Raw genomic sequence first — 12,544 nt, forward strand, 5'->3', positions numbered from 1 at the left:
GGAAACTGTGGGAGAAAAGGATACCAATTCAATAATCATTTTTCCCACCAAATTAATGTCAGATTTTTGTAAAATCATCTTATCACAGTATGACTGAATTAAAACTGTGACAATCTGTCTCAGCTAGTGAGAGATTCTTTCTGCATGACTAGCATTCCACTAAATCTAAGGAAAAACAGAACCTAAATAATGAATCTGCATAACTTATTTTTGTAATTATGTTTAGTTAAAAAAAAAAACAGAAGAGCAAATGCCTTTGTGATAGCGTACAGGTTTTATCAGCCAATGTCAAAGTAGCTGCAGATTTAGCTTTTTAGAATGTGTATTTTTGATGAGCAAATCAAAAGCCAAATGACAGTTTTCCTTCTTTCCTATTGTAAGAAAAGTTACTCCCATGATACTGTACCAAACTGCTTTACAATAATCTTTGCTGGCCAGTAAATACTCTGGACTTCCGTTCAAGACTGCGCATGCAATTACATGCTTGCATTGAATATGTAATTGCCACAGTTACACATGAAAGTGACCTGTTATGTTTCTGTCTTCCTGCATATGTATACAGGCAGTCCCCGGGTTACGTACAAGATAGGGACTGTAGGTTTGTTCTTAAGTTGAATCTGTTTGTAAGTCGGAACTGGCGTCCAGATTCAGCCGCTGCTGAAACTGACTGCCAGTTCTGACTTACATACAGATTCAACTTAAGAACCCCAAGCTTCCCCAAGTCAGCTGCTGCTGAAACTGATCAGCAGCTGATTCCAGGAAGCCTGGGGCAGAGCAACTCTGCCTTGGGCTTCCTGTAGTCAGCGCTGGTCAGTTTCAGCAGCGGCTGACTTAGGGACGCCTGGGGCAGAGCAGCTGGGGTGCTGCTGGGTTGCTCCAGTAGCACCGCTCCTCGGCGCTACTGGACCAACCCAGCAGCACCCCAGCTGCTCTGCCCCAGGCATCCTGATTCAGCCACTGCTGAAACTGACCAGTAGGAAAAAAACTACACAGACAGAAACCAGTGGAATCTGCCAACCCTACTTGTGGGCAACAGTAAACAAAATGTCTCTCAGTACACTCAGGCTACGTCTAGACTGGCTCCTTCTCCGGAATAGTCATGCAAAGCAGGTAAGTCAGAATAGTGAAATCCGCGGGGGATTTAAATATCCCCCACGGGATTTAAATAAACATGTCCCCAAGCCAGAAAAAAAGTGGCGGACATGTTTATTTAAATCCCGCGGGGATATTTAAATCCCCCGTGGATTTCCCTATTCTGACTTACCTGCTTTGCATGACTATTCCGGAGAAGGGGCCAGTCTAGACGTAGCCTCATAGAATCCTGATGGGTTGCAAGTTGTCCACCACTTCATCACATCCTATGTATCTATCAGCACTTGCTCTCAACAAATACAGTAATTGTAAGAAGGGAGCATTGGATAAATCTATTTTTTCCTTTCAAAAACTTAAGCATATGGTACATGCCTGTGTCTGACTACTTACTCTTTAATACTCCCAGTTTGTGGTTATAGATTTTAAGGCCAGAAGGGACCATAACTTTAGTTGTACCTCAGGCATACACAGACTAAAAACCTCATCCTATAATTTTTCCAATCCCATGCCTTCTGTATGGGCTACAGAGTATTTCTAAGTGACACTCATGCCTTAATTTAAAGACTAAGTAATGTCAAATCCATTTTATCCTTGCACAAGATCTTCCAATGGTTCATTACCCTCACTGTTCTTTCTTTTTGCCTTATTTATAGTTAGGTTTGGAACATTTAGATTTATTAGTGAATGTCAGTAAACTTTAACTTCAATATACACACAAATTGACATTTCCATTGACAAAAATGAACTGATAAGCCAAAAAAAATCTGCTTAAGAAGTTAGCTCTGATTTAAGGTTATTTACTTTGTATAGTTGACTTGTAATATTGACATATTGTATCTAAACAGTGAAAGCACTTCCTTTTTTAAACTCATCTGCTATTAAATAATTTAGCCCCCCTAACTTCCCACAACTGTAAAAAAAAATTGAAAAAAAAAGAAGAAAGCTTACAAATCAATGACACATCAGAGTTGAAAAAACTACAGTGTGCCAATCCTACTTACAGTATGAATTTGTCTAGTTTTTGTTTTCAACTCCTGAATCTTATTATGCCTTTTTCCAGTAAATTAAAGAGCCATCAGGTACAATAAATCTCTTTCCCAGGAAAGTACCTGTAGACTGTGGTCAAGTCACCTCTTAACTTTCTCATAGCTAACGTAACTTAAGTTTCTTCCAAACATAAAGGCATGTTTTTCAGCCTTCAGCTTATTTTTCTAGCTCCTTTCTGAACTTTTGCCATTTTCTCAACATCATTTTTGAAATGCTGATTTTGGAATTGGGACATATTATTCATGTAACAGTCACACCAATATTGTATGTAAAGACACACCTCCTCCTTTATACTCCATGCTTAGATATCCAAGGATTGATTGTGCCCTCTACTTAGCTACAGAATCATATGAGTTCTCTTTCAAGTGGGTGCCTACCATCACCAATTCCTTTTCGATATCACTTTATTCTAGAATACAGTTCCCCCAGGCCTCATATCCCCTACAGCAGGAGTGGCCAATAATTTTTGACCGGGGGCCACTTCAGAAATTTTTAAAGCTGCCCCAGGCCTTCCTGGAAGGGACAGGGCCTCGTGGAAGACCTTAATTGGTCTGGGGGTGGGGGAGAACGTGAAATCTTTGGCCCTGCCCCACGCTTCAGTGAGAACCACCAGCTGTGCTGAACAACAGGTGGTTCTCTCTCAGCGCCTGCCCCCGGCGGTCGGAGGAGACTTCGCACACTCTCCCACCCTGCTCCCAGGTCAATCAGGGTCTGGGGGCGGGAAGCACACAAAGTCTGCTCCCACCCTGCAAGGCTGACTAGTGGTTGACTCTACGTGTCGAGCCCCTTGCAGGGTGGGAAGAGACTTTGTGTACTTCCTCCCGCCCCCATGCCCTGATTGGCCTGGGGGTGGCGGAGTGGCAGGACTTCCATGGGCTGGATCAACCCATTTGGCGGGCCAGATCCAGCCCACAGAGGCCCTTCTGCCCGCCCCTGCCCCACAGTGACATGCTTTATTCCTAGATTTAGACACACAAGTGCAAGATCACATGTTCAAATAAGCTTGCCTTACCAAGCAATTCAGGTTGGCCTTTATCAGTAATCTCTCTCCATCATTATTTATCATTCCTCTATTTTCATGGCATGTAAATTTTACTAGAAATAATATTTTCTTCCAGATCATCGATGAAGATGGTGAATAGCAGTGGGCTGAGAAAAGCTCACTCAGAGACTCCACTAGAAATAATCCATTAGAACATTGGTTTTCAAACTTTTTTTTCCACAGACAACTTGAAAATTGCTGAGGATCCCAGTAGACCACTTAATGATCTTTCCAAACGTTGTTTCTACCATTAGCTAACTACAGGAAATTCTCACCATTCACATCCACCTCGAATGGCAAATGCACAAATACTGGGGACCATGGCTCCAGGCCCCTGCGGTGAGCTCCTGTGCAGGGAACTCACTGTGGAGGCCAGGAGCCTTGGTGAGTTCCTTATGGCTCCAAGCCTCCATGCTCGGACAGGATAGGGGACCCCACAAATACACAGAACTGTGATTAGCGATTCTATGAATCATGAGGGCTTCCTGTATTGCAAACACTTTGGATTTAAAAAAAAAATCCCTTACTAATTAATACTTTTAACACTTTTTTTAACCAGCTCCTTCGACATTTAAACTGCAGAGATACAGTGGGAGTAGCAAGCGCTCTCCCCTCCCTTTATCGACTAATCAAGTAGTTGATGGAAATTCCATCAACTACTGATTAGGGATGTTAAGTTGCAATTAATTAGCTAATCAGTAGGGGTCTCTGCACAACACCCACAGAGCTGAGGTTGGGAAGAAGGGCCCTCTCTCCCCAGTGGCTCTGGAGCTAGGGAAAAATCGCTTCATTTTCTGGCCTTCACAGCCCTGAACTTCATAAATTCCTTCCACTGCCTCTCTCCCTCCTACCTTCTATCCCCTCCTCCCCCCAAGGCCACCACCTCACCTTAAATGTCAGGGTTCTGGTTCTTAATTAGTGGAGCCACACTGGACAGCTACTAATTAGGTGGGCAGTCCTTCATTGTCTCATGTGTGACTGCTCAGGTGCGTGCTTTAGAGAAACTAACCTAAGACCTGTGATCTACGTACCACAGTTGGAGAACCTCTGTTTTAGAGCAGTGTTTCTCAACCAGTGGTACGAGTACCCTTAGGGGTCCTTGAGAGAAGTCTGGGGAGTACATCGGCACAACTGAAATTTGGAGAAAACTGAATTTTTGTTTTAAGTTTTACAGTGCTTTATTATTTTTGTACTTTTTACACCCAAAAATTTCATCGCCTGCCCAGCTACAATTAAGTTGTTTAAACAAATGTGTCACAATGATGAAAAAAAATTGTGTCTGAAAACTGTAGGTACTGGGGAACTTATAATTTTTTTTTTAAAGGGGTACTTTATAAAAAAAAAAAAGGTTGAGAAACTCTGTATTAGAGGACAAATACCCATCAGTAGTCAGACCAATATCAATGCTCTATCTAGCTCAATATCCTGTCTTCCAACAGTAAACAAGGTCAGCTGCTTCAGAGGAAGTAAACAGACAAGATACTCATTGAGTGATGCATCCCATTACCCACTCATAGCTTCTCACACTCAGAGGCTAAGGAAAACCAAAGCACAGGCTTACATATAAAATTTTTTATGAGCTTGCAATTAACTAATTTTTATTTTTGTATAGTTTTATTTAATAGTCATGTGGAATGAAACCAAAATTATCATCTCCTCTCACAACACCTATTTTCCATAAAAACATGTTGACATTAATTATGCTACACACTTTTAATAGTTTGTAATCCAGATCAGCCTCTCCATGGTTTTGCACAGCATCAATGTCAGGTTAACCTGCCTATAATTACCCTGGGTTCATTTTGTTTACCCTCTCTTAAATATCAGTATGACAAGCATTTTTCTATTCTCCTAGAACTTCCCCAGTCTTCCAAGATTTGTTAGGAGAAGTGAACATTAATGGTTCAGATAATTTACACCTAAGAGCATTACAAATGGCAAAGAAGCTATCTCGTCAAGCAGTTCCATGCACAGCTAGAATGCCCACTAACTTCAATGGACATTTTGAGTAAAACAATCAGGTCACATGATGCCAGGAGTGGGTGGCCTGTGGTATTTCAGGGGGCGTCTACACTGCAGCATAGCTCGAAATAAGATATGCAATTTGAGCTACACAAATTGTGTATCTTATTTCAATCTTATTTCGAAATAGCCTATTTCACAACACAGCACCAAATTTCGAAATAACCCGCTATTCTGAAACGTTCCTTACTTCTTGTGGAATGAGGTTTACGGGGACATCAAAATAGCAAGCCCATTATACTCTGGTATCCCGAAATAGCATTGCAGTGTAGACGTAGCCTCAGAGACCAGAAGTAGAAAATGATGAAGGAAAGTTGACACACGTGTTGCAGCACTCTTAAAATGCCCTCAGAGGAAAGTACAATGAAAGTGGACAACCTTCAGATCAGTTAAACCATTTGGTATTAGGACCATGTACTCAAATGTAAGACTGGAAAGGACCTCAAGAAGTCATCAAAGTCCAGCACCTGGGCTAAGAAAGAACTAAGCAAACGCAGACCATCCTCAAGAGGTCCAATCTGTACTTTAAAACCTCCAATGATTGGGATCCCATAAGAAAACTTACAAATATTTAAACAGTAAACACAAGAAGTTCTATTGACTTCAACATATCCGTATTTAAATGAGTGTCTATGTGGTTTGCAAGTTTGGATCTCTGTCTGAGAGGATTCCAGACTAAATCTAACTTAACCGGCTACTTGCAACTCAACTTCTGGATGAACTGTTATTAGCTAATACATATATTCTTACTGCATACATAAGTTCTAAGACTGCACCCAAATATGGCAGTTACTCAAGGGCAAAGCTGGGAGAGAAGTGTTGTCTAGTGGACCGGACATTGGATTAGCATGCAAGAGGCTAGAGTTCTATTCTCAACTCACCCATAGTCCTCAGATAAATCACTTCTCCAATGCTTTGCCTTTCTCATTTAGGCTGTAACCATTTCACCACAGGGATCATCTCTTATGTTTGTATATCAACTTAGCATGCTGGGGGGCCCCAATCCTGATCTTGAGATGCTATTTAAATACTAGTAGTTATATGACACAGTATTAAGCAGCTAAGGGCCTATGATATGCAAAGCTACACTAAATCACAGCTGTTTATATAATACCTCCCCCTTTAACGTGTAAGCAGACTCGTTTCTCTGCTACAAGTTGATGGTAACGGAGGAACTGAGAAAATCACACTAAAAGGCCCTAAAATCAAAAGTTATGAGGCCAAACACTGAGAAAAAAACAAAATGCTGCTTCCACACACCCCCCCCAGCAACAATTTCATGAGCACTACAAAAAAAATCCCACAGGAGTGAACCCACTTTCTGATCAAACACAGTTCCCGGGATATTCAGGAAAAGGACTACTGCCAGGTTAGAAGTGTGTGCACAAAACACATCAACCATGTTTTCTAACCCTTGGCCTTTTCTCCAGCACAACTCGCAATGCAGTGACTCTGCAGGTCTTGAGTGAAGCTAACTTCCCTCTTACATGCCTGTTGCTGGGCACAGGTTTCCTGGCAACTGCCTTTATCCAGATCTTTTCAGAATTTGGTAGGTATTAAAACTGCTTATATCCAGCTCTTGCCTATCATTTGGTAAGTATTAAAAGCTACTCCAGTATCTCTCTCAGATATTGTACATTCCCCTAGCAGCTCCTAGTCTCACTGAAGTAGGAAGGTACTACTGCCATACTTTACAGAGGGGGAGGTGAAGTACAGAGCTTTAGGGACATGCTTACAGTGACACAGAAAGCAGTGGGGGAAGCAGAGAATTGAACCCAAGCCTCTCAAGTGCTAGGACCAAATCATAACCACTAGACGCCAGTAGGCATCTCAAATGGACACTCAAGGAAGCAAGAATTTTAAACAGTTTTCCAAAGCTCTCAATTCATCATGCCAAAACTGACCAAAAGAAAACTTGGAAACCTATCACAAGGGAGTGATGGCTCTGAATGTCTTGTAGGCAGCTGCAAAACACATCACAAGAATAATATGCATCAACCTTGGCTATGCTGGTCCATTGGACTCTGCGGTGGGCCCATTCCAGGGTGAGGTGGTCTCAAACTTGCACTCTTCATGGAGCTACAATGCATGTCTTCAACCATTCCTTTTTCATGCAAGCCATCAATAGACTGCAAAATTAAAGAGAGATTTATACACAGATATTGCTTTATGAACTTTCATACTAGACAAGAGAAGTTAAAAGCTTACCCAAATATATAAAACATAGACTAAAATAAGTAAAAATCTCTACACCAGGGGTCTCAGATTTTTGGACTGTGGGCCATATACAGCTTGAGCACTTCCCCAATGTGGACTGCAAAGTATTTTAGAAAAGTTTTTAATCAGGCCTGCACAACAGCTGGCCTACGGGGTGAGGGAAGGGAGACAGTACACAACAGCTCTCTGCAGCACTCAAGCCCCCAGGACCCACATAGTCCCGGATACAGAGGGAGCTGCTTGGTCCGGGAAGCCATGCTATCTGCCTCCACCACAATGCAAACCACACTACCCAAGGAGCCACCCCCACTGAGATGTTTCTGCAGCCAGCGGGGCGGGGACAGTGGATTTCACACTCAGTTACCCCAGGCAGGGATCCTAGTGCGAGGACATGGCTGGAGCTTTCCAGGAAAAAAGAAAAAGCCCCAATTATCAGGAAGCCTGAAATCAAATTAAGAGAATCGGCAACACTGATATCAAGTCAGTTTCACAAAATGAGTAAATAGTTTCTCAATTTACACCGATGGATGGGATAGCTCAGTACACACCTCTCCTAGGCCACAGGGACATGCCAGCAGCATGGAGCTAGCAGCCAAAAACCACTCTAGCCTGACTGCACTGCCAGTGATGGTGGCAGGGGGCCCCAATGGGTTTTAAATTGCCTGGGGAGGAGACAGGTGGGACTGGGGGATGCGTGGGGTGGGAAAGAACGCACAGGCCAGCAGGCATGGTCGGGACATGCACCATGGGGAAGGGGAATGCACAGCGATACCCCCAGAGCCCTGCCAGAGGGGCCTGCTAGGAGGATTTGAGGACTGGCACTAGCCCTAAGGTAAACTGAGTTTGGGACACCTGCTCTACATCTTCCTATTGCAAATAATAGCAGGACTCTGGGATGTTGGTTTTTGAAAGACTGCTCTCTACCTCTCCTTCTCTCCCCCTTTTCAAGTCCTCATTGAGCCACTTGGGCAGTTTCAAGTCCTACAAACTGAAGGGCAAGCAGTATTTGGTACCATCCAATCAGACAGTTGATCCAGGTAGTCCTATAAAGCTGAAAAAAAGCCACTTATGAAAGTACACTCTGCAGCTCAGGATGGACTAAGACTAGTTGCTGTAACCCATTCGCTTCCTTTCAGTCAGTGCTATAACAGAATAATCAAATACCATTTTTCCTTGTATATAAAGATTCCCCTGCAGGAAACAAACTCCTCTTGGCCACATTCAAATTGGCCACATCCTCAAGAATCCCTGTCACTCACTCTCCACTCCACAACACTCCTCACCTCTATTTGGAGGGTGCGGATGGTGGCCCCATTTCAAACTGGCCAAGGCTAGGAAGTCAACTAAAGGTCAGAGAGATTGGGGGGAGAGACTAGCATGGGAGAATCAAAGCGAAAAATTCATCTTTTTTTACGTTTTGTCATGGAAACAAGGCCAAATCAGAGATAAGGGTCTTAGGAATAAAATTAGACCCTTGAAAACAGGAAACCTGGCAGGTCACCACGCAAAAAGATGTATCCAATCATTAACAGTATGTGCAGGGCTTGTGGCAAGCAAGGAAAAGATTGGCACCTTGTTCTGGCCTCCCCACCCAGAAGCAGAGAGCAAGACTCTCTTTCCTCAATGAGGCTAAACTGTAATTCTTGTAGGAGCCACCCGAAATGCAGCACTTGCCATGTGCAATTTTTAACTCTCAAAACACATACGTTTTGGTGGGTAATTTTCCCCCTTAATTTTGGAAAAATTAGCCTGAGGGGAACATTCTTTTTCAGTTGTCTGTAGGAAAACAGTGCTTTAAAGCTATAAAGAGGAAAAGGAAAGAAAAAGACAAGGGGTGAGTTTGTCTTTATAGAAAATCTACTTTATAAACACTGTTTTTAATAGAGCTGGACAAAAATAGCTATATTTTCCACCCAAAAAATGCAAAGCAAATGAAGCCACTTTCATTTCACATACATTTTCACAGAAATTACCCTTGCCTGAAAATAGGAATTTAAAAAATGACAAAAGGAAACAGGAGAAGGTAAATAAGTTTTGTTCAATATAAAGCACATCTCTTCATTTTGAATGAGGCAAATATCTCTTGGAGAAAATTGGTACTTAAAGCTGTTTTTCATTAAAAAGCTCAGGGAAAATTTCAAGTAATGTTTAAGTCTAAAAAACTCAGTTTGGGCTATTTCTAGCAGAAGAGGGAAAAAACAAAAGCCCCTATCTATTCTGAACATGCAGTCTTTCCCCATGCTATGGGACACTCTCTTCTGGTTTTGGGCAATTCATCAACCCTGCAGAGGACAGTTTTAGATCCAGGTAGTCCAAATGCTACATACAGTTGCTATATTGACATTAAAGTTAGGGACAAATTCATCTCTAGTGCAAATACATTAGAGTCCGAGTCACACCATGGTTGAATTTGAGCCACATTGTTTTGAAGCGGAAGGATCAAAGCTCTAGTCCCAGCTTTTCAGGTGGACACAGGGTAATTTATACTGGAAACTGGTCTCATCTGCAACACTTGGGTCCATTACAGCATACACTCTGGCGTTACTGGAGTGATTACACTGCATTATACTAACAAGCATGAGAAAGGAAAGTTCCGTGACAGTTGGTAGGTCAGTTAGAAGAGACAGAAGAGGCAAGGGCCCTTTGAGGCGGTTCCCTCCCCAGTCCCCAATTTTGAAAAAAGTACTAAAACACAGGAAGAGAGGATTGGTAGTTACCAGGAGAGAAATAAATGTAACACCAGAACGTCTCTGCATCAATTATGAAGTGAGAGATTCACTTGTGGAACTGCAAAGCACCTTCATACATAAAAAGATGCTTTTGGAGCAAAATGACCCAAAGATTTTATTTATTTATTTATTTTGTAAAAAAAGCTTTTACAAAATCCAAGGCAAATGCAAATATTTCCACAACTTTTAAATACAGTTGTGGGGGGGAAAAAGTCTATAAATGACAGAGTTTGCCCTGAGTGAGTATGAGCAACCCAAGCATTATAAAAGCAAAATTCACTAGAAACTGACTACCAACACAAATTAACCTGATTGGTCTATTTTTTTTTAATTGTGCAAGCTATGAAAAGTTAAACAGCATGAACATTTGTAAAAGATTAATTTCAATTATGGTATTCCTAACTTAAATGAAAAATGTCTGCTTAAGTATAATATTAAATCTGACAGCTTCTCTTTATAGAACAACCATTAAAAAAGCCCTAGAAAATGTAACAGGAGCAAAACCCAAGAGGGGGTCTACGAAAATTAAGTAGAGTTACATATCTTTTCTATAGAATCATTGTATAGTTACATAGCAAGAATATAACCAACTCCACATAATGGTTAAAAAAAAATCTTAGAGAAAAGATCTCTAACCCTACCTCACTCCTACTGGTCCCATACCTATTAAATTATATACTCTTTTTCCCACAAGGAATTTGTTGGGGAGAAGAGAACATCTTATAACAATGTAATAGTGCTATTCTGCATTTTGGGGAGTAGAGATAATATTTCACTTAAAGTACTCATTATCATAGAAAATAAAGGCCTTTATTAAATGATCCATTTTAAACAATCACTTTCCATTTTTCTGTATAAATAAATGTTTGTGTAGATGGGCTGTGTGTCATAAATTATGCTTTTGGAAAACTGAGGGAGACCTCAGTTACATGCAAGGCCATATGACATTCCCATATGCAGGACTCATATTTTAGGCAATAGCTAAGCTTGTTGAATGTGTACTTTAACTACACTGCCTTTATTGTATGTTTAAGTAACCACATTAATTCCCAACTTGCATTTCATCACAATTACTTAAAGATCAAATCTCCTTAGTTTACAAAACTTTTTCTCTCTCCTAACTGCTAGACCTGCAACCTCAGTCTGCGATCTGAGAGAAAAGCTGGGTTATTTCTATTTATACACCATTACTAGCAAATAACATTTCTGTAGGCCAAATATTGTTGTTACATACGTGACATCAATGTAATTGCACTGGAATAATTGAGGGCATAACTGGAGGACAATGGGGATGCACACGTAGCCCTGGCAACTGGGTCTCTGCCAACAATTTTGTTGATTGTATATGAGCCAAAGGAGAATCCATTTCATTTTTCCAGAGCTCTGAATCTTCAAGGTTGACCATAATAAGTTGGTTTTGACTCACTGTTCCAGAAAAGTTAATTTATTGTATCAATCTTAACCATAAGTATTATATGCATTGTATATGATTGATTTATAGAAATATAAATGATGATTTAGTTGGGGTTGGTCTTGCTTTGGGCAGGGGGTTGGACTTGATGACCTCCAGAGGTGTCTTCAAGCCCTAGGATTTTGATTCTATGAAATAGTACTTTTTTTGTAGGCAGGATTCCAGTTGATAGGATGTACAACTGTCATCTTCACATCAGCAATGTTAAATATATGAATGTTAAGAGTTATACTTTATTAACACCAATTTAAATAACTGATAAATATTAACATGTATTGTAATACATTCTTTTTAAATTTTGTATGTTATTCACTGTAAGTTAATGACATGTCCAAATGGGAACTGCATTTTTACAGGTATTTTTTTGGGGTTGTTTTTTTTTTTTTTTTAAACTTCCACACATGGATAGGCCAGTCACACATTCTCCAGCACCACACTTCTATGGCATTTTTTCTCACTAATAACACACTGTTGCATTTGAGCATAAGTGCAAAGAGTCGTGTTAGCTTACAAATCAGGAGTGGTTGATATTGTGTATCATGAGTAGGTGACATTATGCTGAATGAGCTGGCAAAATGCTGGATATGATATTATTTTGGAAATTTCACTCCTGGTCCTCAAAGCCTAAGAAGCCTAAATCTCACTGGCTTGCAATGAGACTCAGGGTATGTGCATAAATCTAGAGCTGTGTTTGGGCTAGCCTACCCCAAACTAGCTCAAATCTAGCCAGCATGGGTAACAGTGAAAACAGTGAAAGCTTCAGAACAGGTTAGTGACCCAACTGTGTAGCCAGGAGACATGATGTGCTTATACTAATAATGCTGAAGCCTATGCAGTACTATCTGTGTTTTGCTATTGTTACCAAAGCTAGCAGGCTTATGATAGCTCAGATTAAGCAGCAAAGACTGTTCTGATATCCTCAAC

The 12,544-nt window shown here is 41.0% G+C and overlaps 1 protein-coding gene across 5 annotated transcripts in view; it reads right to left on the reverse strand.

The window, feature by feature from the left end:
* SMARCA2 (SWI/SNF related BAF chromatin remodeling complex subunit ATPase 2) overlaps positions 1–12,544 on the reverse strand; it is a 187,991-nt gene that overhangs the window by 155,486 nt on the left and 19,961 nt on the right. For 4 of the 5 annotated variants that reach the window (XM_025188130.2, XM_075931662.1, XM_075931661.1 and 1 more), the window contains one exon: positions 7,203–7,332. In XM_025188130.2, coding sequence (XP_025043915.2) covers positions 7,203–7,332 — 130 coding nt within the window. Of the gene's footprint in view, positions 1–7,202; positions 7,333–9,819; positions 10,170–12,544 lie in introns of those variants that run through there. The other variant, XM_075931663.1, reaches the window with a different exon arrangement.

This window comes from Pelodiscus sinensis, chromosome 6, assembly GCF_049634645.1.
Source record: "Pelodiscus sinensis isolate JC-2024 chromosome 6, ASM4963464v1, whole genome shotgun sequence".
Lineage (NCBI taxonomy): Eukaryota > Metazoa > Chordata > Testudines > Trionychidae > Pelodiscus > Pelodiscus sinensis.